At 38.5% G+C, this 26,795-nt stretch overlaps 2 protein-coding genes across 15 annotated transcripts in view; both read right to left on the bottom strand.

Moving 5' to 3' along the window:
• The window catches only part of immp2l (inner mitochondrial membrane peptidase subunit 2), a 106,405-nt gene extending 97,180 nt beyond the window's left edge, over window positions 1-9,225 (bottom strand). For 2 of the 7 annotated variants that reach the window (XM_058396959.1, XM_058396960.1), the window contains exons 1-2: window positions 8,085-9,024; window positions 1,157-1,294 (exon numbers count right to left, since the gene is read on the bottom strand). In XM_058396959.1, coding sequence (XP_058252942.1) covers window positions 1,157-1,291 — 135 coding nt within the window. In that variant the 5' untranslated portion in view covers window positions 1,292-1,294; window positions 8,085-9,024. Of the gene's footprint in view, window positions 1-1,156; window positions 1,295-8,084; window positions 9,041-9,133 lie in introns of those variants that run through there. The other 5 variants (XM_058396954.1, XM_058396956.1, XM_058396957.1 and 2 more) reach the window with 5 other exon arrangements.
• A 2,794-nt stretch (window positions 9,226-12,019) lies between these two features.
• The window catches only part of dock4 (dedicator of cytokinesis 4), a 124,682-nt gene continuing 109,906 nt past the window's right edge, over window positions 12,020-26,795 (bottom strand). For 6 of the 8 annotated variants that reach the window (XM_058396963.1, XM_058396965.1, XM_058396966.1 and 3 more), the window contains 9 exons: window positions 24,524-24,607; window positions 24,290-24,409; window positions 23,553-23,680; window positions 21,637-21,757; window positions 17,823-17,904; window positions 17,449-17,573; window positions 17,299-17,368; window positions 15,963-16,024; window positions 12,020-15,484 (listed from right to left, as the gene is read on the bottom strand). In XM_058396963.1, coding sequence (XP_058252946.1) covers window positions 15,080-15,484; window positions 15,963-16,024; window positions 17,299-17,368; window positions 17,449-17,573; window positions 17,823-17,904; window positions 21,637-21,757; window positions 23,553-23,680; window positions 24,290-24,409; window positions 24,524-24,607 — 1,197 coding nt within the window. In that variant the 3' untranslated portion in view covers window positions 12,020-15,079. The remainder of the gene's footprint in view (window positions 15,485-15,962; window positions 16,025-17,298; window positions 17,369-17,448; window positions 17,574-17,822; window positions 17,905-21,636; window positions 21,758-23,552; window positions 23,681-24,289; window positions 24,410-24,523; window positions 24,608-26,795) is intronic. The other 2 variants (XR_009205309.1, XM_058396964.1) reach the window with 2 other exon arrangements.

Genomic DNA, 26,795 nt, shown 5'->3' with positions numbered 1-26,795 from the left:
GCTGCCTGTGAGATAATTACACAGTAAACACTGACGAGTTTTCCCCAACCTCCTCTCTACAATCAACACATAAGATATCAGCTGAAGATAAAGACAAATGGGTTTGGAGCTCATTTCTGGGCCATCATTTTTTTTTTTTTTTTTTTTTTTTTTTTTTTAAGTAGCCTGAAATAAATAAACTAGGTAGATCCACTGCATGGCTCCATGGTGAATATTACATATATTACAGACACATATTCTATCGAAGATATTACCTTTTAAAGTTTGGTCATTTGAACATCTAACTAAAGTTTTAAAGTCAACATCAATAAACAATGTGCATAAAGAGCTCCATCTAAAAGCTTTTTTTTTTACAAATAAAAAAACCATGACTGCTATAAAACCTAAAACCTTCCAACCTTCTGGAACCTTCTAACTTCCCATGTTGTTAAATCTTTGATGTTTCACCCAAGTCCAAACCCACACATGGTGCATACTAATGAAACCCTTAAAGAAGAATAGTTTGCTTTCCTCTTTGTGACAGTTTATGAAACAACCTGGGTGTGACGACAGACTCTCGAGCATGAGAGTGCACTGATATGACACACAGGCATCCGGTGCATCATTAAGCCAGATCTCCGGGAGTCATTTCACGCTTGCCGGGGTAATTGACAGAATATCTCTTATCTGCTTTTTTTTCCAAAATAAATAACCTGACGAGAGCTCGAGGCTGGGGAATTTATCTCTGTCACAGATGGTTGCTCTATCATTTTTATTCAGACATCCTCTCTTATTCTGAACCGGTGTCAGCTTTCAGCAACGTCCAAGGAGTTCACTTTTTTTTTAATTACTTACTGAACAGGCAGGAAAGCCATTCATAAATAAAACGGTAGAAATGGATGTGTGATGCCACGGATGAAAAAGCAGAGGGGAATTAAACAGGTGGAGGGCAAAAACATCTGGCGTATTGCTCATCTGTTCAGCAAACAACCAAATTAAAGTCTGCTTACTGAACAATGATTTGCTTTAATGTTTCTCTGGAACAGAAATCATTGTATATCAGTGAATGATCATTTGATGTCTGTAAATATGTATGTATTTGTCCAGCTTTAATACGTCACGTCAGTACGTTGCTGAGGATTAATCTTTCTGAGGAAAAGGTAGCCGGAGCTCTCACCTGCATGGACGCTCCTTCCACCCGTGCCACGTAAGCGAGCCGATCCAACGCCGTCACCGTGACGGGGACGGCTATAAAAAACCCGCTCACAAACGCTTTCACATATTTCCGTCCAAATCCTGCTGTCTGAGCCATGTCCTGCAAAGACAGAAAGATTTACTGCAACTGCTTCTTAAATAATGTTTACTCACTATAAAAACCTCTGCACAGCTTTCATAAATACCTACAGTGATCAAAACTGTCATACTCTCACCAGCTGCTTTAAAAGGAATACCTTTACACTTTTATCAGCCAATCATGTGGCACAGGAGAAATGTCAAAAGCAGACAGGTGAAGACACCCAACTGCATTCATACGGCAGGATTAACATCACTTATTTTACATAAATAGTCAAGTGGGTTTTTATAGTTATTCCTCTATAGAGCTGGTATACATTAAAACATTGGTGCAACATTTCACAGAAAAGGAAAATAAATACAAAAAACATTAAATACCAGGACAATAAATACACAAAACTATAAACACACAGGACAGTGAACACACAGGACACAGACTGTAAACTGTAATTTATTGGATATAGCAGTAACAGTGGCAGAAAAATTGAGTTCCATAATAAAAAAAAGAGTCTGATCTGTAAAGCTTTGTAAAGTGTTCAGTGGTACTGAGGATAATGATACTGATAAAATAATAGTCATATTTGTGTCATTTGGTTATTTTCCAAAAGCAAAAAGTTTCCAAAAAGTAAAGTATAAACTAGAGAAGTACATTTCCTGAAGAGCTTGCAGAGTGCAGCTTTAGCGAATCTGTCTCGTCACTGAGGAGATGCTGCTGTAGATGGTTGGAGTCTTCTGTAAGGCCATGTTTAATTAACGTTTATGAACAGAGTTTCTGGTGTCTTTGCATCGTAACGTCAGTACGCTTTCCACAAGCGAGTCTTCAGGACTTTCTCATTTCTTTGTAATATAAAAAGCTGCATTTTTTTTGTCTTCCTTTGTCTAACTAAACTGAAGACATAGGGAAAAAAACGGAGGTTGGCGAGAGGAACATTTATAGCTGCTATAATGGAAGTGATAACAGGAACTAACTTCTCACAGATCCTCCAAAACAAGAAATGCTACTATAAACTATAAAAGTATTACACATTACTGATTACACATTACTGATGCATAATTGTAAATGTTGGAAAATCGCAGTGGTATAAGAGGAATAAATTAAAGAAAACAAATCAACTTTGTGATTATTTGTTGATTTTTTTCTAAAACACCACAACTGGTAATGTTTTATTCCTAATTACACATTTTTATTACTGCAGTAGTAAATGCTGAGACACATATGAATGTTAGATTAAATTATTTAGATTATTGATGTTTTGATTTGTGAAATTGACTGGACTGTTATATCTACACTGTATCCTTGCACTTGGTGTCAGAGTGACCAGAATTTGTGACTGAAATCATGATCCTCGTTATCAGTATCATCAATAATTATAAATAATAAATACAAAATAACTCTAGCCTACTGAATGCTGTCCTTCTATTGGCTTTGTTTCTCTTTCTTTCATATAAACAATATATAAAAAAGGACTGCTTGGTTTCCACGAAGCTTTTTCATCAAATCACTGCTTATTTCCATTTTATACAACAGCTGTTGTTTTTTTTTGTTTTTTATTACACTTTGAGCTACTTGCACTTCATTAAGTTATTTATTTCATTTCACATGATCATTTTTGGTGTTTTAGAAAAGTGATGAGTGATTCTGAGGAGAACATTTTGTTTAAATTCCAAACTGTGATGACATACACCATGATAAAAGATTATTAGTGTGATATAAACATACCACACAGAGAGAGAGAGAGAGAGAGAGAGAGAGAGAGAGAGAGAGAGAGAGAGAGAGAGAGAGAGAGAAGTTAGAAGTAGAAAAGAGAAGATTTAATGCAGATTTTTATGGCTTTGTTGTTTGAATCCTCATTAGGGTACTAATGGTTCCTGAAAGGGAACTGAACCACATCCTTTCATGTATTCTCACAGCGCACTGCTTTTGCCTAATTAAGAATTCTTTTGCTTAAACAGAGGACATAGTAATTATGAAATCCCCAAACAGACCTTTAAAGTTCATTAAAAAAAAAGATACTATGCAAGCTGGACAGAGTGATTGCTGTGTAACGTACTGTGGTGTAGAAGAGACTTGCCAATTACAAGTGTCCTCTGTTCTGCCCGCTCAAATAAACTAATTAAATGCTAAAAACAAATGTCTGTTTACTTCACTTTAATGACAGTACTGCTACAGACCAGGCTATGTGGACAGGGTCATTGCGTGTCAAATCAATGTGGCTCTACACCATGTCATGTGGATCATCTGAACATAATGAAGGTACTATTGGATGTTAAATATTATACTGTATACAGACTCTTTCATGACCGAGTTTGTTGTTATTACAAAATGATTGAATGAATGATAAATAATTAATGAGGGCTGATGTTATGCAGAGGAGTTACTGTTACCACCCTGAAGGGGATTATTTACCTGTAACACCTCCTAAGCGCTTTATTTCTCTTACACATCAGCAACTTGTTCATGATTACATTTTTATTAATTGAAGGATGACTTTGTATAAGTTTACAGTTACATTTAATGTTCCACAAAACAAATTAGATTCTGTTATAAACAGCTGTTCCTTCACTAGACTCTTTTTTCTGTCTTGGAACAAAACCCTGCAGCTTATCTAAAACAGAGAAACCAGATAACTACCTCCATCTGGGACCAGTACTGGAGACAATAAATGTTAAAAAAAAAAACGCTTACTCAATATAACATTTTCTTCTGTTAATTAATAGTCAAATAAATTTTAGGTGTATATCATGGGAGGCCGAATGACTGTATATATGAAAGGAGAACACGTTTACTTCTGCTGTGCTGAGTCTCCCCAGAAGAGATGGAGGACATACAGTATAATATAGTTCTAAACCTATCTCAGGACAAAACTCCTGGCTGTCTGTTGTGACGGTTTACAGCAGGACAAAACACGGCTTTGCTACATGGCTGTAATCTCAGTACAAGCTTCAGGTCCAAGTTGCAAAGCGTGGAACATTCATGACTGTCATTTCTAACCCAACATTTATCTTTCAATCACCCCGTCAATCACTGCCTTTTATTTATCATCTCCTAAAAAACACATTCATATGAAGGAAACAAATCGAGGTAGATATCAAGGTCACTTGTCAAAAGAACACAGGACAGAAGACAAGAAGCCAGAAGCCCGGCAGTGGCAGTTCTCACAACCTTCCGGTTACATTTATGGCATTTGGCAGACAGCTACTTACATTTATCTCATTTATACACCTGAGCTGTTGAGGGCTAAGAGCCTTGCTCAAGGGCCCAGCAGTGGCAGCTTGGTGGTCCTAGGATTTGAATACCTCCAATCAGAAGTGCCACGTCTTAACCGCTGAGCTACGACGTTCTTTCACAAAGCCACATTTGGAGATGTTCGGCTTAACCGTGTGACTAAGTGAAGGCTTAGTAAATATTAAAACTGAACGTAGCCTGGTGAGCTTTAAAGGTGTCGTTCAAAGCACTAATCTTGAGGAGGATCTGACACTCTCTAAACCCTAGGAGTACAAAGCAGCACAGTAAGCCCATTCAAGCACAAAAATCTGTGATGTCAGACGCACGCTGGCACTTTAAACCCACTTTCCAGTGAAATCCCTTAATCAAAGTTGTTTTGAGACAAATACTGAATGAAGGTAATAAGCCAATTTTTTCTAGCAAAGCCCACATGCAGGATTGCGTTAAGCCGCCTGACGGGTCTGAGGATACCGGCTTCAGAAGTCGAGAGGATAATAACAACCACCGGGACGGAGATCTCTGAAATCTGAGAGCGTCCTGCTGGGAAAATCTGAACCGAGTAGCTCAACAGAAGGACTGCCACCATGCCTGTGATTTGGCACTGGCAAACCTTGGCATGGAGAATGCAAACACTATCTCTTTTTCCCTTCTCCCTTCACACAGTTCTACGGTGATGGCCGATATTGTATTTCTCTTTATTAAACAACTCACTGTGAAGTTTTCATCTCAGAAGAGAGAAAGGCAGGCGAAGGGGAAAGAGCTAGCAATAAGCAGTGCTAAATTATCTGCGCTGATATATAGAGAACCCTACCAAGTACCATCTGTCAAGCCGTTCTAACAGTAATCGCTTTCCAGAGCCTGGTGCGAAAGATTTCTGCTTTCCTCACAACAACACATGACAGTCTTTTTTTCCCTTCTCCCAGGAAGCTATTTTAGTTAATCTCTCCGTAATCAGGCAACCCACATTCTCACCACGAGCCCACAACCTGAGGTGGACTGGACCGAGTACTGAAGACCAGCGTTCATGTATTCACAGTTTATAAAAATATGAACTTAGTACTGTTGGATTTCTTAGTTATTTAGTTATTCAAATTGAAAGTTTATAAGAAACTTGTCTTGTATCTACCCTCCATTTGCTGATGCACTTGGTAACTAAAAAAACCTACAAAGCAATCTATTTGGAAATGTTAGGATACTAAATGGCCAAAGAGCAAAGTAGTTGCCATGGTAACATTATAAACTTTGTTCGAAGAAGACAATCAAGTTTTAAGGTGCGACCCAAGTCGCATACTTGTCCACTGTTCTGTGCCATTTTGTAGTAAAAATAGTGTGAGTAGTGTGGTCACACTCAAAATCCCAACAACAACAAATGCACTTATAGTATACTTACCATATATACTTGCATTTACTAGGGATGCAACAATACAGTTAACCCACAGTTCAATATGTTCCGCGGTTTTTAATCACGGTTTTCGGTTCGGTTCTGATGGCTTGGCAAATTAAAGTTTTTTTCCCATTATTCTTTGTTTAGGTGACAGGAACAGTAAGTATGTTAAGAAGAAAAAAACTGGTTTTAGTTGCAATTCTCTTTATTTTACTTAAATCCAAAAATCAACTTGTACACATTCATAGTGTACTGAAAATAGTGAGATATAAAAATTAGCGCTTGTATGACTTTATTACAGAAGATGGGTTTGGAGTACGGCGCTCTTTTCCCCCAATCCGGTATGTAATGACCAGTCAGGGTGAGATAACTCTCTGTTACCTGCGAGGTCCAAATATCTGTTATTAGAGCAGGGCTTTGTGCTTTAGCCGATTCGGTTTCGATTTTTTGCACGTCTTTTCATAGAGTTCGGGGAAAAAGGGTGTGTCGGTAGTGTGTAACGCGGTTCGATCACTTTTATAAGCTGCCGAAAGCCCACATCACCCATCACAGAAAACGGCTGCAAATCTTTAGCAATTATTATATTATAATTATTTTTTGTGTCTCTCTGAACCAGTTGTGTCTGAATGCTGGAAGGAATCAGATAGGGGACTGTGGTGTTTTGGGTTCCTGTGTTCCCTGCTCTGCCCTCCTGCTTCCACACAGTGATATCTCTGGGTGATGGAGCTGCAGATGTGTGGTCATGTTGAAGTATTTCCATGTCAGTAACTCGTGTGGAACAGCGCTTAAACACAGCCATGTTTTTGTTTAGCGTTTTTGTTTCATCTCCATCATAGTCCACATGGTAGTATACACAGTACTGCAGTACACAGCGTGTAATACGTCACTGGGACGTAGCTTTTACCTAGAGCTCACTCACATTATTACGTTAACTAAACATTTTTAGCCTGGAGGTTTCCTGGGCAAACAAACGTTGGTGGTCTAGCTAATACATTTATGATCTGTCCATGTGTGACTGTATATCTTCCCAGGAAAACGTATTAAATTCTACACACGTGAGTTGTGAGACTACATCACTGCACACGTCTGCAGTTACACCACATTAAAAGAAATGGAATGTATTAATATTACATACATAAGAAACATGCATGTTAAGCTTCTTCGTTCCAATCTTCTGCTGGTCAAAAAAAGCAATGTAGTGAATTCCAGCTTGAGACTGAAGCATCACAGTGACATCATTAGAGATTAGAGAAATTCAGCTTCTCACCTTAGACACACACCAGCAGAGGATGCTCGGTTTAAACACTGAAATCAACAACGCATTTCTTTTCCAGACTTTAAGAGACTTATGTCTTTACCTGCAATTACTATAATGAATACATAAATATTTACACATGTACTCTGTATGACGAAGATCCTCTAACAAGAGATCTGCAGTTAAAGCAAATGTTCTGCTGTACGTCATCAATCGAGTTGTGCTGAAGATGCATTTGACCGTAAACCTCCATAGAAGTGCGCTTGAGGGAATTTTGTTTGCGTCTCAACACCACCACTGTATTTGTATCTGTCCCATAATCCTTTGCTGTTTTGCTATTAGTGGTTTTCAGTAGAATGTCATAGCATCATTCACAGTTTTAAGAGATTTTAATCTAAAGTTTTTTCATCTGTGAACATCTAAAGTGTTTCATCTGAACACTGAACACGCCATACTGCGTTTAAATATCATGTGTCTTCAAATATGAGTCTTGCCATGTACTATTATTGTCTTTTGGCTCACACTACTGTTATTTATTAACTCCCACTTCAGTGTCTTTCAGCTGTTTTGATAATGTGCTGCATTTTTAGTCCATTTTTTATAATGTAAAGCTGAGGGAAGAGCCAGCATAATTCTAATATGTTTAGCTGCATGTGGCTATGACTTCATTATGTCAACTGTGGACATTGTTTTATGTGGTCCTCTATGTCCATTATAAAAAGCCAGTAGGGTTCATCCATGTCCAGATACTTATTTTGTGCAAGGAAAATAAAATTTATACAAGCAAACAAAAACACAAGTTTCTAATCTTTCTTTACATGAAAGTTTATTGTACACTTGCCTCTAAACTGACCACTAGTATAGTTTTGCAAGGTTGTTGAGGTCATTTTTGTTTGGAAGTTTGTGAGGAGGAAGCATTTGTGCAGTTCGTGGTAAAATGACAGTACCTGTAGCACCTGCACCTCGTGTCTGAGACTGTAAAGTGCAGAAAACCGTGGCAGCACAGAGACCAAAAAGATGCATGCACTAACGTCCACTCTGATGAAATACGGCTGATGCCCGGCTTAAACTGATACTTCTACAAAATGAAAATTAAGTCATCTAAGGTTGTAAATTAAACATACGTAATAGTAATCATGGTTAGTATGATATCACAAAAAACACACAATTATCTACTGTAATTAATTAATATTTCTGGGTTTCAATAAAATTTGTTCCTATAATTGGAATAATTGAGTTTACAGCGTTTTTATGCGGTGCAACTGATCTATGTGATATTACTATGTTGTTACAGTGTACTCCTTTTAATTTCTGTGAAAATGTATAGTATTTGCTGATAATGAGGTAAATATAATAAATGTATGTCTGTAATTTAAATCAAGGCAATTTTACTCAAAATATATTACATTTGCACTAGCTCTCCCAAACTAACTGGAGTACCCTGGTCTGCACATTTTCAACTTTTCCCAACTGACACAAACTAATCAACTTAACTGTATGAATTTAGAATAATCACTGTGGCATAATCACTGATATTTCATTGCAACAAACTGCATTATTATTACTTTTATTGTCATTATTAAACCAATGTTCAGCTACCCTCTATTTACTCCTGCACGCATGCATATATCTCATATATAAGATTTTTTATATAAGATTCATTTATATATCTCATATATAATATTTTTGTGCACGGTGAATGCATGACCCTTTCCCAGCGCGCGAGTGTAACCTTGTGCCTTCACGTGCTTCCTGAACGGCACGCGCAGCGCCCTACACTTTTAATCACGTAGCTAGCCATGCTAGTTTGACCTGCTAATATTATGCGAAGAGCCATCCTATTTAACTACTGTACTTCATTCGTGGACGCCTCCTTATAACTATGTTTAAAAACTATTCACAGCAGGGAAAAAGACAGAGTGTGTTGTGTAGATTAAATGTTTGTGAGGTGTAAAGGGAAGCTCGTCTCTAACCGGCTCCACTCACTTCCACTCACCTACACTGTGATCCGCGTGCAGCTCCGCTGCTACGTCACGACTCTCCCTCTATTTATTTGTCCGCGCGGTCCTAAAGCACGGCGCCTTTAACCCTATATACACAACTCCGTGCATTAGCATTGAAGGCTAATCACAGCACATACATACTGAACAGTAGAGACATAAATAAAAAGTGAGGGAAATGAAATGAAATCTTGAAATAATATTAAAGATATTTAGCTTTGATATTTATGTATTAATATTTACACGTCTTTGTACTTGAATAAACATTTTGAACATGAATTAGTTTTCCCTTAAACACCACAGTCTTGTGAGGTAACGTTAGCTCGTGGCGTGTTAACCTGTGGTGTATAAAGTACCCAAAAGTCATACTTGAGTAAAAGTACAGGTATTTTGTTAGAAAATGACTCGAGTAAAAGTTAAAGACAACCATTATAACTGTACTTGAGTAAAAGTCTTAAAATATCTGAAATAAACTGTACTTAAGTATCAAAAGTAGTATTTTCATGAATGTATTCAAGTATGGAAAGTAAAAGTAGAAGTAAATTAATAAAAAAGCAAGACTTATGAATTTTATTCTGTATTGCTTTCTTTCTTAAACTTCTCAATAAGTGCAGCACCAAAAAAATAAGACTTGTATGAAATAAAGAAGAGGCCTTTAGAACTGTATTGTAATGAAGTGTACAGTATCAGTGTCTCCATACCTGTGAGCTTGTAACTAAGGCCATGTCCACTCGAACCCGGGGATTTTCAAGAAGGGAGATTTTTCTCTGTGTTTTGACCTTTCGTCCACATGATAATGCAGTTTGAGGACGGTGAAAAGGGAGCTTTTGGAAAACTCCTTCCAAAGTGAAGATTTTCCAGAACTCAGTTTTCAGTGGTGTTGTGTGGACAGGGGGAACGGAGATTCTGATGAACTGACATCATTGTCTGTGAGCCGGTCTCCCTGATTTGACGTCAGCTTTGTTTATGAAGATATTTTGTGCAATAGCAGACTTACGTAAACTATTGACTGTGTTAATGTTGTTTACTGGACTTTTTACGTGTGCACACACGCACAGTTACTCCCACATTACGGTCATGAACAGAGGGTCGGAATGTAATACGGAGCTCACTGCTGCTGCATACAGAACTCCCACAACACACAGAGCGATGGCGGTTTTGGACGAGACCCGGTCCGACTTCTACATTCTATAATAAAATTTTCGCATGTCAAGGGCATCGCTTTCACACGACACGCCATTGTTGTTAAACTACCGGAACCAGTAATAAAGTTTTGTCTAGGCTTCTGATTGGCTAGACTCCTGACAGCACTTAACAGGGCGTTTTACGTTTTCATGTGGACAAAGACATTTTTAACACATAGGTCATGTGGACAGAATTGAAAAAAATAACAAAGTTGAAAAATCTGTTTTTAAAAATCCCCAGCTCCGTGTGGACATAAAGTCATCACTAACCACAAACTTCCTTTAACGCAAATTTGGATGCAGGTTTTTTTTGTAGTAAGTAACGAAAATGCAGAACAGAAAATATATTGGAGTAAAAGTATAGAATTTGTTTCAAAAAAGTAGTGAAGTAAAAGTTGACAGAAATATAAAAACTCAAGAAAGTACAAAAACTCTCAAAAAATACTTAAGTACTGTAACGAAGAAATTTTACTTCATTACTTTACACCACTGGTGTTAACCTGTCGGGTTTGGAAGGCTGTGTTTGGCCCTCACTATACAATGTCCTGCCAATGTTGGCAAAGCAGCACTTTTCACAGTGACCCTGCCAAAATGGAACCAACACTGGCACAGCGGTGGCAGAGAAGCTTTTTTCATAACTTCATTTCAGTACTTTATAAGCGGGTGATGCCGGTTGGTGGCCCAACATTGGCTCAATGGACAACATTGGCACCCAATGGAATAGTCTCAGTAACATCATCTGGGCCTTTCTAAAGACTTTCTGAGCATGCATTAGCTAATGTCTGCTAAAAGGAAAGTTTAGAAAGTGCTGGTTTGCTAAAATTGACCAAGTGGACATTGGGCCAAGGTTGACACCCAGTGGATTTGCTGACATAGGGCCAGTGCTGAAAAAGGTTGATTTAAAAGTGGATGAAAGTCTGACACCTGGAATAAAAATCTAATGTCTAGGAATTAGTTTTCATGAGTTAATTATGAAAGACCATTTTATTAAGTAATCTACGCAAAAATCATCATCTTTGCCCAAGGTAAACCCATTCTAATTAGTCAGCATTGATATTCCTGTAGTAACAGCTATATTAGCAACTTTCTAAGCTAATGTTAGCTGGCTAATTAATAAATAATAAATAAATAATGATGTACTTGAACTAGGGTTCTTATGTCAAAGGAAATCTGTTTTAATAGATAAGTCTGTCCATTTTCAGCCATTTCGGCCAAGCCCCTGGGCAATTATATCCAGTCAGTCCAGACTCCTGTCTACTCAAAAGGGTTGAGACCCATGACCCAGACAACGCAGCATTTCAGACACAGCTTTGAGGTGACTGTGTAAGTAATCTGTACTTTTGTTTTATAAAACCAAAAATCAAAGAATAAAATTTTAGAGTACTTTGGTTACTGCTTAGTTTTCTAGAGCAACTTATTTATGGTTATTTCTATGGCAACAGGGATCATATTTGTACGTTAATTTTATTTATATAACTATAGTAGTGTTAAGCACTATGAATTGGAAAAAAACAACATTTATGTTTTCAGTTCTGGGTGATGAAGTAATCCAGATCCTTCGGTGTATTTTCAGTTATTTTTGATATATTGCACCATAATAAAGTTCAGCATGCAGATTCAGTTCATCTGTTCATGTCAATGTCACGAAATGATAAAACAACACAGATAAGTATTCACTCTATTACCTAATTTGTGTTATAAGTGTTTTTAATAGTGGAATGTTAATATGGTTTTATCCTTTTAACCATTTTTTTTTTTACATCAATCAACCTTTATTCATTAATGTCTAATAGTCAACATTTACAAATAAAAATTTTCATTGCAACATTCAAAGCCTATGAACGGGTTACATTTTCATATAAACACAGTTTGTACAAAATCTGTAACACGGGCTATATGGAATACTTTCATCCCATTATATGATATAAAGTACAACTTTACAGGTTCAAAAAATTGAACAAAAAAAGATAAAACCTAATCCATACAAAAGGTGAGACAAAGTGAGGGAAAAAGAGAGATAATACAAGAATACTAGTTTGTTTTTCTAAAAGTGGTCACTAGGCAATCCATTAAAAATTACAAAATTGCCTAGAATGAGCATCTTTAGTAGCATAGGCATATGTGAACACAACTGCAACACTGTTTATCAATTCATTCACACAAGCAACGTACTAATGGCCACCATTTACAGAGTCATGCGTTTCCAAGCCTGAATCCACTTTAGCTGCTATTACTCGGGTTTGCTTAAGAAACTGATGACCGATATAAGGTTCAAAACTGTGCTTTTTTACGAGAACAGTAAAATTACAGTGATGTTCAAACAACAAACAAACAAACAATAAACAGACAAATTCTCTAGCTGTGCTGCTTCAATCATATTATTAGTATTTAGTTAGTATTAATGTCACTCAGTTGCAAATTCTTCATTTTTTGGCACAGATTAACGTTTCGTCTCAGTGTGGAAAAATGATTTGAAATATTTTTTTTTAGTGTTGCAATTACTCAAATTACCCTGTAATGATTACTACTCTGTCTTCCATCAAGAATATTTTAATAGAAAATTCAGACAACGAAAAGGGGATTTTTCCAGATTTGTGTTCAGAATAGATGCAAACATCATAGTAACAATATACTGACAAACAGAGGAGCAGAAATAGCAACTAGAAACAAATTAAACAACCATTAAAATGCCAAAAAGTTCGTGTTGTGGGTCTCTTACAGTATTAATCATCGTTAAACCCGTGAAATGATTTCTGGTTGCGGATCGGCAGTGAACAGCTATCAGATGTTTTGTCATTCTTGTCGCTTTTTCACTAAAGATTTTTTTGCATTTGTTGTTGCATTTGTGGCGGCACACAGAAGGTAATATATTTTACAGGAAAGGTTACTTTTCAGGCATCGGTACGCATAGACAGATATTACATTTTCATATCGTGGTAAATTGCCTAGCCTGTCGTCCAGCTTTAGAATATAATCGACATTAAGCTTTTTAAAAATACATTCTCTGAGCAGGAAACACATCAACTTCCTCATGGTCCAAATTAAGGAACATTAGGAGACAGCTGCCCACATGGGACAGACACAGTGTCCAAAATAATGATATTAATTTTGATTGTTAAGTTTTGTAATCTATTTTCGTAATCGATTATCAGCACATGCCTAGTAAACGGATCAAACTCACTTGAAAATACATGTTTTAGTCAAAATGTTAACATCATTTCGGAAAATCTGAAAGGGGAGAAGGGGAAAAGTCTTGAACACTGTACAAATTTGTCCTGTAGAATCATTAAACTGAAGCCTCATTAATAACTGACATAAAAAATGTAATGTAAAAAAATCTAAAACAAAATTTTTTTTACATTCTTTAAGAAAGTTGAAACAAGGATTAAAAGATAAAAAATACTCAGTACAGTGTTCCTTTAATTCCATGTCCGCTGTGCTTTTGGCAGTTAAAAACAGGTTTTAACTTTTGTGCATGACCACCTGAAATACAAATCAAGATCGCTTTCCTCATATAACACTCCAACATATGACGCTTTAAATCGTCGTCTTGTTGAGGCTATTCTGCTAACATCAGAGTAAACCTTCTGAAATCGCTGAAAGTGAAAGAAAACCAATCTGTGCCCTCTGTGCTTTGAGTGTCACACTCTTTAGGAAACTACACTGGTTATATTGCTTGATGCTGTACATGCCTCATGCTATCGTACTCTAGGCCTCAGCACACTGCATAAAAAGCACATTGTCAAGCACAAGCATTCACACGGCTATGTGAGCTCTAAGCTGCCCTAGCTACTCTCACCAACAGAAATGTTAATATTGTTTTGTTTCTTTGGCACAATACTTGGAGACCACACGATTTCGTTACATTGCACAATTAACGGTCAGGCAGGTTCGGCAGCTACAAGGCTACGTCAGAAAGAAACACTAAGAAATATGTAGCACCTTTCAGCCATTCCAGAAAGGACAAAGCGGTTAAAACAGGATGCAGGACTCGCTGCACATCTTTGTCCATGTATAAGGCCTAAAAACATTGCCGTTGAATAAGCGGAATACTGTACAGATAGGAGCTTTTTGTACATCTATCAAAAATACCAGTATGATTCAGACCTTTGCTCTAAAGTGGTATGTGGACCTGCCAGATCTAAAGACTGAACTGTAAACTATATGCCCTTTTAGAGTAGATTCTAATCTCTTAACGGCTATGCTTGTACGCGAGTCTCACTAGCCATGGATGTATACTAATGGAAAATATGTGCGATATATAACGCTGACCCAATTCCAGTTCAGCTGTAATAATTGGTCATGAGAACTTGAAGCGCTGATATATCTCCATGCAGAATATGAATTGAATAAAATTTTTCAAAAAAAAAAAAAAAACATTCACGAAAAATAAACATAGAACCCACTGGACGCTGCACTTATGCAGGTTGTCCGTTAATAACGCACAGAAGATTGCAAGACAGCCACTGCAGTAAAAAACACGCGATTGTGTTCCTTTTAGTTAATACAAAAAAATAAAACTGCATCTGTAATATATTCCTGCTTGCCTCACGGAATCACTTGGGTGTGTCTAGTAGGTGAAGTCAGGGTGAATGGATCTGTGGGATCATTGCAAAGAGAATTAACTTTCAATGATGAAACATCTTGAAGACTACACGTCAAGTCCAGACACTGTGACTCAGTACTTACTACTAGACATTCATGATAACCTGGATGATCTGCATAGACAGTTCCAGGTACTACTCCTGTGCTGGAGCTCTACAGCTGGGAGACTTTCCGTGGCGTGATCCTGTGCCGTGGCTCCGAGTTGATTCTCTGCGTGCGGCTTAGTTGCGGTTTGGCGGGCAGGTTGGTGCTGTCTGTGGCAGGCGGCACCGACAGGCTGTGGGGAAGTGGGGTGGCACGGCGCGGGTTGTTCCTCTCATACACGCTGTAGGGCGGTGGCGTCTTGCTGCCGCGGCGGATGGCGTTATCGGCGGGCAGGACCGCGGGCACGGACGGCTCGGGTGGTGCCGCATCGATGCCACAAGTCTCAGACACGCTGCAGCGACTCAGAGAGGAGATGCCGCTGCTGTAGCTGCCCGAGCGGGCGGGAGAGTGCGATGCTAAGCTGCCCGCAGGCAAGCCGTCAGTAGGAGAGGGGGTGAGGGGAGGAGCTGAGGTCTGTAGAATGACAAGATGGCTATTATTTGAGATCATTTTCTTCTGTATGGTTTTACTGATTAAATTCATAATGATATGTTGTAATATTTTATGGAATATTCACCATCTGATCATTCTACAACCTAGTATAATAATGTTTTGGTATATTAAACATATTTTACAAGCTCCATATTTTTTTAATTGCTCCATATGTTGTCTTCTGCATATCACCAAGACTAATCAAATACTCATAACGAATGTGTAATAACATAATGTGTGTGTTTTAATTTGCATGTGATACCAGCATACAGAAGATTCCTTCACAGGATTTATTAGTCCATCCTTTCTTAATTTCCTGTCCATCTCTGACTAGTGAAGACACCCCCCCCCTTCATAATTACTTCCTGCTTTGTGACTCTCTGGTCAATTGGCTGTTCATGATGTTTGTTATATAATGTTATATATTTCAGAGGATTAGTCCTTACAGACTGACACCTACCTTTTGAGGAGACTTTGAGGTTGGCATAGGAGACAGAGCTCTTATGTTCTTGCTTTGAGCTGCTTACAAAATACACAATATAGAGCAATATAACAATATAACACACACATCAGCTTATAGCATATATATTTACATCCATCCATCCATTTATCCATCCATTTATCCCACACAAGGTCACAGGGAACCTGGAGTGTATCCCAGGGGAACAACCTGGACAGGGTGCCAACTCATCACAGGGCATACACACACACACACACACACACACTACAGATAATTTAGAGAAGCCAATCAGCAAACAGAGTATGTCTTTGGTCGGGGAGAGGAAACCTGGAGGAAACCCCTGAATCACAGGGAGAACAGGCACACACACACACACACACACACACACACACAGAGCAGAGGTGGGAATGGAACCACCAGCCCTGGAGGCACAGTATATACAGTATACATTATTGTGCAAAGTGTTTGTGGGGAAGAATGAAAAGGCTTTGTGTTCCCAAACAAACATCTCTCTCTCTCTCTCTCTCTCTCTCTCTGTCCTTTAACCACTGTCTCTTTTTTATCTTCACAGTTCATTTTTCATTCTTTTTTCATTCTTTTTTTTTCTCTCACTTCTTTTTCACTCAAAATTCTTAACAAATGTGTATTTTTTACTTTTATACGAATGTCTCTGGAGTGAAGCTGTTCAGCTTTGATGAACTTCAGATACCAAACATACATTCAAAAACAAACACAGAAATATCAGTAAAAAGTAATAAATCTAATCAAATCTAATCAATATATGGCACCAACACTGTTTGCAATCTGTTCTCGAATTTATTGTCTGTTGTATAGTTTTAAATAGAAATCATCTTGCAAGAGGCATGTCTTGTTTCTGCAGGTGATTTCAGACATCATCCATTATCCTTAACAGTGTTCTATAACTTTATGTTCTATTCATCACTGTAAAACGGACTTTTCTGGAAAATCTGTGTTTCTAAACCTAAAATTTGATTGTACTACATACATCATACACGCATTCACGTGTTCGGGCAGTTTATCATAGCTAATACACCTTGTTTTTGGGAGTTGAGAGAACCCTGAGGAAACCCACATACACATGAGGAGAACATGCACAGAAACCCAAACCACAGCTAAAGCTAGAACCTGGATGGATCTGAGATGTGAAGAAACTATGTGATGTACCACGATGCTGTCCTAGAATAAAAATAAACATCTAATCTGATGTTTATGTAATCTGATGAAAACTGATCTAAATATTGTGATCATGCCTAAAACTTTGATACTGTCGTGTGCATGTGGTTTAATATGTTCTGCACTGAAGCAGGAGTCTTACCGGTTTCTGCTGTGGGGAAACTGGCTTCGCAACGTGGCAGGCTTGCGTCTATCTGGAACGGCATCATCCTCTGCAAGCGGCACACAGAAACCGGTCGTATCACGTTTCACATGGCTGCTTACCTGAGAGAGTTTTCTCAACTCAGCTCACCTGCGTGGGGTCCAGAGGGTTGGAGAAAACTCCGCTGCACAGTCGGTCTCTGGGTGAGAGACATGCGCTCTCTTTCGAATGCTTGTGTTTGTCCAACGGCAGTGGAGACGCTGATGGGAGGGAATCTACACAGAAGAGGTGAGTGTTAAGAGTGTTTAAAAGGCAGGAGAATAAGAGCAGGTGACAAAACAGCTTCCTGTTCATTCATCACTCTGCCAGACAACACAAGATAAACAACCAAACCTGCCCACCTCAAAGAGGAATAATAAATAGTCTGAGGAAGAAATGCTGTAAAATACACTAACTTTAGGAGCTCAGCATGCTAACTCATGATGATGTCATGCTGAATATTTTCCACACATCCGTACACTCACCTCTATTGCTTGAGGGAGCTGAGTTGTTCACGTTATGAGAGCCGGAGTGGTTCGAGCTGAGGCTTGAGGTAGACGGACTTGGCTGTGGACAGAAAAACAGGTCAACATGCCAGCTATAACAACTTCAACAACAAAGCTATGTTCACACGCACAGCGATTGCTGGTAGGTGTTCCTACTACTGGTTGCCATAGTGATAACTTTTAAGAGTGGATAGCACAATTAATGTTCCACTTAACAACAAATGGGTTTTCTTGCTGCTAAAGTGAAACAGTCTGGAGGTTAGGCATTTGTGTATAAAGTTCAGTAGTGTGTATGGGCATCTCCATTTTAGTCCTGCTTGATCTTAGTGCTGCATTCCACACTATAGATCATAACATTCTTGTATATCGCTTACAAAATCACACAGGTATGCAGGGACAGTCATTAAAATGGTTGAGATCCTACCGGTCTGATCCATACCACTTTGTAGATTTAAATGAGAACTGTCCAGTGTAGTGCCAGTGAAATACGGGGTCCCACAAGGATCAGTTTTAGGACCTCTGCTTTTCTCAGTATACATGCTTCCATTGGGTAACATCATTAGAAGGTATGGGATTAGTTTCCATTGTTATGCCGATGATACCCAGTTATATATCTCATCAAAACCAGATGAAATATCTCATTTGTCTAGACTAACTGAGTGTGTTAAAGATATTAAAGATTGGATGACCAATAATTTTCTATTATTAAATTCTGATAAGACAGAGATATTACTTATTGGTCCAAAAACTAGTCCACAGAATCTCTCGCAATTCAGCTTGCATCTAGAAGGATGTACTGTTACTACTAGCTCAACAGTGAAAGACCTGGGTGTAATATTAGACAGCAACTTATCCTTTGAAAATCGTATTTCCAATATCACAAAAACAGCCTTCTTCCATCTTAGAAATATCGCCAAGCTTAGGAACATTTTATCTGTATCTGATGCAGAAAAGCTAGTTCATGCATTCCTGACCTCCAGACTGGACTACTGTAATGCATTACTAGGTGTTTGTCCTGCATCTTCAATAAACAAGCTACAGTTAGTCCAGAATGCAGCCGCCAGAGTTCTTACCAGATCAAGAAAAAATGATCATATAACCCCAATATTATCATCCCTGCACTGGCTACCTGTGAAGTTTAGAATTAACTATAAATTAGCTCTACTCACGTACAAGGCTCTAATTGGTTTAGCTCCCACCTATCTCTCCAGTCTTCTGACACGCTACAATCCACCACGCTCTTTAAGATCACAAAACTCTGGACTTCTGGTAGTTCAGAATATTAAAGTCCACAAAAGGGGGTATAGTGTTTTCGTATTTAGCTCCTAAACTTTGGACTAGTCTTCCTGACAGTGTTCGGGGCTCAGACACAGTCTCCCAGGTTAAATGTAGACTAAAGATTTATCTCTTTATCCTGACATACATCTAACACATCCCATAACCTTGTGCTCCAGTACATCTGATTAAATGCACATTCAGCTAGTACTGCTAATATTATGAACAGCAGCTACGCTAATTCTGTTCCATTGTTTCCCTTCTTCTACCCATCCCGAGGCATACAGAGACTGTGCTCCAGTGGCATCCGGAGATGGACCAGCTCCAGCCGGGTTCTGCTCGTGAGAATTGGGATATTCAAGCAGCGCCATGGACAGCCACCTCCTTATTGATTTACATAACACTATACACATGCTGTATCTGCATCACACAACTGTCACCCAAATGAGGATGGGTTCCTTTTGAGTCTGGTTCCTCTCAAGGTTTCTTCCTCTTACCATCTAAGGGAGTTTTTCCTTGCCACAGTCGCCTCAGTCACCTCAGGCTTGCTCACTTGGAATAACATCTAGGACTGTCTGTCTGTCTGTCTGTTTATATGTTTGTTGTTTTCTTATGTTGCTTCTCATGTAAAGCTGCTTTGAGACAATGCTCTTTGTTAAAAGCGCTGTACAAATAAAATTGAATTGAAAAAAAAATTGAATTGAATTCTATCATATAAGATTATCAGTGTGTGCTCTTTGTGAAGGATCACATGCTCTCTAAAGTCTGGTTTCACTCCCGTTAGTAGTCGCTGCACCAATTCGCTCCATATTCAACTTTTCTCAACTTTGTAGTGTCACTGGACACGCCCCCATCTAGTGGTCAATGCGTGTCGTCACTAATGACATGGGAAGCTGTCATCTCTCACCGAACATGATTGATCTCTACAGTGCTGCAAGAAGCTCTGTGTGAAAGTTGAAAGTTTTCACAATAAGATCTGGTGGGAATGCTTTTAGATAATTGACCAGTGTTTCAATTAAACAGAAACTTCCAGCAGAGGTGATTTGCTGAAAAGAAGAAAAGCACAACGTGATCAGTAACCAGGCAGCTCATTTAGGTCAAACTGGATGTCTTGTTCCACTGAGAACTGTTCCTTAGACTAAATCTAAACTAAATCTGGACACACAGTGTTTCATTGAACTACTGAAGAATTCTTGAAATTCTCCAAAGCATTAAAGACCACTTTACTAAATTCCAAAGCAACATGACTTTCCACTGTGTAGGCTTTATGAATCCACTGTGCCCTAACACAGTATATGAGTATATCCTCCTTTTGGAGGATGGGATCAAGGTGTGTGTGTGTGTGTGTGCAGAGTGGGGGGGTTGGGGGGGTCTTGCTTTGTTGGATGGTCAGAGGGGGTTGGTAGTGCATCCTCTGGCTGCAACACACTGGACATAACCACCATGGACATTATAAATCACAAGGAATAGGCAAAACTCTGGGGCTTGAGTTCCACCAATATTTTAGAGAAAAGTTTAGATTTGGATTTAGACCTGTTTATCATGCAGGACACCTGATGGAGTATGATATCAGTGGCATTACCCATTATAGTGTCCATTTTATTCCTCCATCAGCTGCTCAAACCAGCAGTAACATGCCAAATATTCATTTACAATAAAAGGTTGTGTCCCAAACTGCATAACATTACAAGCTTGATTTATTATGTAATAAATGCTCTGGAAGGCAGTTTAGGATGCAGACAGCAACATGAAGGAAGTGATCATTAAATAAGACTGTGTTCAAATGTTTCATTACAGACTGAAAATATATTACAGAAAATAATATTTAATCTCCCAGATGAATGGAGAGTTTTATGTTTTGGCAAAACCGGCTAAAGACGCTGTCTTCATTCATTTTCAACATAAGTCTGTGTCCCAAACTACATAACACTATAATCTTAATTTACTGTTTAATGTTAGAAGGCAGTTTAAGATGCAGCCAGCAACAGGAGGTGAAGTGATCATTAAAAACATCCGTTATCACGTGTCATGCGTTCTAATATTTTAATAATATTTTATACAGAGTGGAAAGATAACAGAAAATAACGTTATAAATGAGCCCAAATGTCATTAGATGTTAAAAGCTCATTTTTTGGTCACTGCTACAGACTGAAGTCCTTTACCAATCATCTGTTAAATCTCATTTTCATTACGGTTAATGATAAAAACATGAAGATAAAGTTTTATCATTTTTATCACTGGTTATACAAAAAAAGAACACTTTAGAAAATTTGGTAGTTTATATCATGGTTTATATCATATAGTTTAAAATTCTCCATTGAAGATTTAAATGCAAACTGATTTTGGGTTTCTAAGTGACATTATCCTGTTGAGTTATTAAATGCAAGCAAACTGCACTGCCAGGAAACATGATATCATGATTTTCTTTCAGCATCTCCAGTTAACTGCTTACTAATGAAGGTCAATTAATGGGCAGAATGCTTATCCATGATATCTACAGAAATCCTGGAGCACACACCTGCATGTTGAAGACTTCATCTGAGCTCTCCGACTGGCCTGTGATGTTGCTCACGTCGTTGGAGGCCTGTGATGACAGCGAGGAGGAAGAGTAGCGATTGACAGCCGGGTAACTGAGAGGGCTGACACAGGAGAGACATGAGACTGAATGTTAACGGACTGGACATTACACTCTCAGAAAAGAGGATAAAATAAATGGGTTGTGTTCCTTGCTGTTGGATTGTGCCTTAAAGTGGGATCTATTGACCATTACGGCTTATCATTTTCCCAGAAATGTAGATGTAGTCAATTTCTTTAAAGCTTTACTCAAGCAACAAGTAGAGGAATTTTATTCACTTTAACTCTTTTTACCAGAACACTCGATTCTGTCGTCAAAACGGAAATCAACTCATCAGACATTTTCATTCAGTGTAAACAAATGAATTCTCTGAAGTCAAATGAAGTCTGATATAAAACGAGTCTGTTGGCTTTCAGTGTGTTTTAGACGTGTGTTTTTCCCTCTGTTGGAGAACCTTACACACAATTTTACTGGTTGAAGATCAACACCTTCTCATTTTAGCTGTTAATGAACAAGCACTTGGAGCATCTCAGAGAGCAGAAGTAGGTTTGATATCAGCATTTACTCTGAAGATACAAACATTTATGTGAAAAAAACCCTTTTTTAATAAACTTTATTATGAAAACATTGCTCCTGGTAGGAGAGATATAAACAGACATACATCTGAAAAACTACAAATTCTTAAAGCTCTGAGTATCTACTTTCATATCAGCTTTACATTATCCAGCACTGTGATTAAGATGAAGACGTTCAATGCTGAACCTGGACACACAAAACAGGAGCAAATTCCATTTTATGGCCTCCTGGTAAGAAGAGTTAACTTTTAACAACTTTCATAAGCTTGGATAAATTTGCTAACAAAAGTACCTGACCCTATAGACACAAGCTCTGGAGCTGGAGAACCACCAATATTCAGGAAAATTTAAAAAACATTCCAGATTAGACCTGTTTATCATGCAGGAGACCTGATGGAGATTCATTTACAATGAAAGGTCATGTCCCAAACTGCATAACAAGCTTGATTTATTATTCTAATGCTCTGGAAGGCAGTTTAGGATGCAGGCAGCAACAGGAGGTGATCATTAAATAAGACTGTGTTCAAAACTGTGCTTTATTACAGACTGAAAATATATTACAGAAAATAATATTTAATTGACAAAAATCTCCCAGATGAATGGTAAGAATTTAGTATTATGATTTAGGCTTTGTGAATTGTGATGTTTTGGCAAAAAAGGCTGAAGTATTCCTGTTGTAGTATTAAAAAACAGCTTTAAAAGTTTAATCTTGTATAAAAGAAGTTATCTCTTCATGGTTTTGTTAAATAGGATTCACATATCAGCCTGATTTACATTTAATATGAAAAACAGCATGAGTGTTCTTAGTCTTAAGTTGCCTTTTAATTGCCATTGTCTGAATAATATTTTAGTAGCAGTGAAAAATGATATAATTTTATATATATACAGTCATCTGAAGTAGAAGATTTTTCTCTGAGAGCTGGGATTTGTCTGGGTGTCTGTTATGAAACTCTTTAGCACCCAGATGAATTTCATAAATTAGTGTCTGTCCTTGAGGGTAATAAATCACTTTATTAAAAAGTAACTTGAAATATGAAACAATAATCTGATCTCTGTCCCTGTCCCATTCACACACCTCACACAGAACCACCATCAAGAACCAGGTAAAAAAAAAAGCTTATTGTCCAGTTATCTCAAAAGCCGTTCAGAGAAGACATGTTTGCTGCTGAAATTTAGAAAATGAAAGTTAGAAAGTTAAAAAGATTTGTAAAGTTTGTTGAAAGTTTGTACCATAACAGAGTTAATGATCTGAGCTTTACTGTCAGACGTGATACAAACACACACCTGCGCCGAGCCACAATCCGCCCTCCGTCTGGACTGATGGCATTGGGGACAGGAGTCCTGCAGGTTCGAGGGCTGCCATTGGCAAAATGCAGAGGACTGACGCGCACATAGGCAGGAAATTCCTGTGGCTGCAGAGAGGAAAAGGACACCATGTCGCTCATCTCATTAATTCTTGCGTACAGTGAAACCTCTGCATAGGAATTTAATTGGTTCTGGAGGCGAGTTCTTAAGGTGAAGATCTGTACTGAGAAACGAATTTTCCCATCAGAAATAATGTGAATACAAATAATCCGTTCCAGCTCCCAAAAATATGATCAATATGAACTGTATGGCTGCTTACAAAGAACTGACCCAAGCAAAGCATTCCATGTCAAGGCTCCTCACAGGAAGTCGTGCCACCAAGCTTGGGCTAAAAATAGAACAGACCACCCACACCCCAAAAACACGCCAAAAATCACCCAGCTTTTGAACCCATGCCGAAGGCGACGTTGATATCGTGGGTTGACTCTTTTACACAGCTTTCACTGACTGCAAATAAATTTATAAAATTCGTAAATTCACTTCAGTTGGCTGAGCTTGGTGTTCAGTTCGGTTCAGTTCATTAATATGGCAAAACGCTTCGTATGCCAATGCAAATTTCTGCAAAATTTAAATTTTTAAGGCGGAAATTTTTTAAGGGAGAGCATATGCCGAGGTTCCACTGTATATGTGAATGCACTGGATCTGTCCAGACTGACCTGTATACCCAGACTGGATCGCATCACGTGGAACTGGTCGATGAGTTTTTTGTGCAGCGGACGCATGTCCTGTGGAACGAATTTCTCATGCACAGCCAAGCCATACTCCAGAATATGTGCCTGGGATCGAGAGGAGACGTGTGTTTGAATCTTTTCTTAAGCAGAAAAAAACACACGGCTAATCACCTTTATTGGTCAAAGCGTATGGAATTGCTTTTGTGTCGCTAACATTACCTGCTCAAACATCAGCTCTCGGAGACGAGTGATCTTATCTCCATCCTCTGGGTGATTGGAAATGTAATCTTTTGCAAAGAATGCCTGAAAAAAACAAAACATATATGAAACACTGCATGAACACTCGAGTGGAATGAAAACTACAAAGTGAACACAGAGCAGAGTCGCTGAGTCGAAAAGTGCTGTCAATATTTACGTAGGGAAAGTGTAGGTGTATTCAGTGATGGAATAAACACCGGCTTGAGTCAATTTTCTCAGCATGTCATTCAAATTATGCAAATCAGCAGGTGTGTAGTTCACGCCTGAGACGGAGAATTTCAACATCTACAGCACAGCCTTTAACAATCGGGATAGAAGATGTGGACTGGCGAAGTAAATGATAGTCTTTCTGTTAAATATTAAATATAACATGATGTAACAGACGCAACTGAAAAATAAAAAAAAATAATACAAATATATATGAATGACAAGAAAGCTAGGATTAAAGTAAATCTAATGTATTACTATGATTCTAGTATATTACTGTACCAATATTTCACTGCATCTGTAGACCTAATTAATTAATTGTTTACATGAATCAAGTTTCATTTCACAACACAGTAGAAAAGCACTTGATCCAGCGTGTCCTATTGCTCTGTATTTTATTATTTCATTATATATTATATCGCTTTTTTCATGCACCTTGTAAATTATTGTATTGCAGTCTCACACAATTTTGCACACACACACACACACACACACACACACACACCAGTGTTTAATCAGACTGAACAGTAGTTAAAAGTGATGTACGTCTGATGCACACCATTTTACTGTTACATCCTCACGCTAGACATTAAACTCATCTCTCAACACAACAACGTATCATTATTACGCTCACTAATAAACATATCTTTAAATTAAGATACATCACTACATCCCTCTGTGGTGCATGCTGGGAGTTCTTCCCACTGCACTTCCCTCTTTAATTGCTTCAGGCATACACATGATTGGCTAACACGCTGTTGCCTGGCAACTATCTAATACTGTATAGTGTGAAAGGGTAAAGTATAGTCATTAAATATCCACAGCAGGCTTTTAACAGGTTTCACCCACACGCAGCACATGCGATCTTCACTTCCATCCATTTGACCTGCAAAGTCTTTTTGTCAAATACAGCAGTGTGCAAATGAGTGTGTATAACCGCATCGTCACACGGCACCGGAGGCTAGGCTCAATGTTAATATCTGTAGCTTATTACATCCAAATTTTGCTTAATTGATGCTTATTCCAGGATGTTTCCTTTTTTCACAGAATTGCTTTTTACAATATGAATTATCTAGTATTTGTTTATTACTGATGTAATAACATATATTTTGATGTTATAGACTTGCTGTATAACTCAGTGTGCACTCTGTGTTCTTCTGGGTTATTACCATATAATGATGCAATCCAGTTTTTGGAAGAGAACTGCATTCGTTTTTGATGCACAAAAAATAAAACTGAAGATGAATACAAGAAGAAGAAGAAAAAAGAAAGCCTCAGTTTGTCACAGATATTTGACTCTAACATACTTTCCGCTTATTGCAGCTTGTTAGGAAGTTGGAGTCAAAGCATAAGGTCAGCCATGATACATTTCCCTTGGAGCAGAAAAGGTTAAGGGCTTTACCCAAGGGCCCTGCACTGGCTGCTTGGTGGTACTCGGGCTTGAACTCATGATCTTCTGATCAGAGACCTAACCACTGAGCCACCACTGCCCGAGAGTGAAATACATTTCTTTGCATATCCGCCTTGTCAGGGTCAGAGCAAACAGCCAGTCATGAAATGGTGCTGCTGAAGTAGAGAGGGTTAAGGGCCTTGCTCAAGGGCCCAATAGTAGCAGATTGGCGGTGTTGTGGGGCTTGAACTCATGACCCAGAGCAATAACCAGTCACCACTGCACATCTGAAATAAACACAGTGCTGCATAAATCTATTCTCCATGATTTTCTTTCGGCTGCTCCCCGTTCAGGGTCGGCACAGCAGATCATCTAGACCACATATTTGATTGAGACGTAACCCTCCCATTTTATCCAGGGACCAGCAGAGTGGGTTATTTCAAACCTGGGAATCAAACCCCGGCCACGGCAATGAGAGCGTAGGATCCTGCCGCTGGCCCACCAGAGGGCATTCTGTAGAACCGTAAAGGTGGTAAACTAAACCGTAAGGTGGTTCAACCGACCAGCCTATTCTTCTAATTATCTAACTTCATCTGTGTCTAGAGTAAACCTTCATCTGCTGTAAGCTGAGCCTCC

Source organism: Hemibagrus wyckioides, linkage group LG08 (assembly GCF_019097595.1).
Source record: "Hemibagrus wyckioides isolate EC202008001 linkage group LG08, SWU_Hwy_1.0, whole genome shotgun sequence".
Taxonomy (NCBI): domain Eukaryota; kingdom Metazoa; phylum Chordata; class Actinopteri; order Siluriformes; family Bagridae; genus Hemibagrus; species Hemibagrus wyckioides.
Note: the sequence above shows the minus strand (reverse complement) of the source record. Positions and strands in the feature narration are given on the sequence as shown.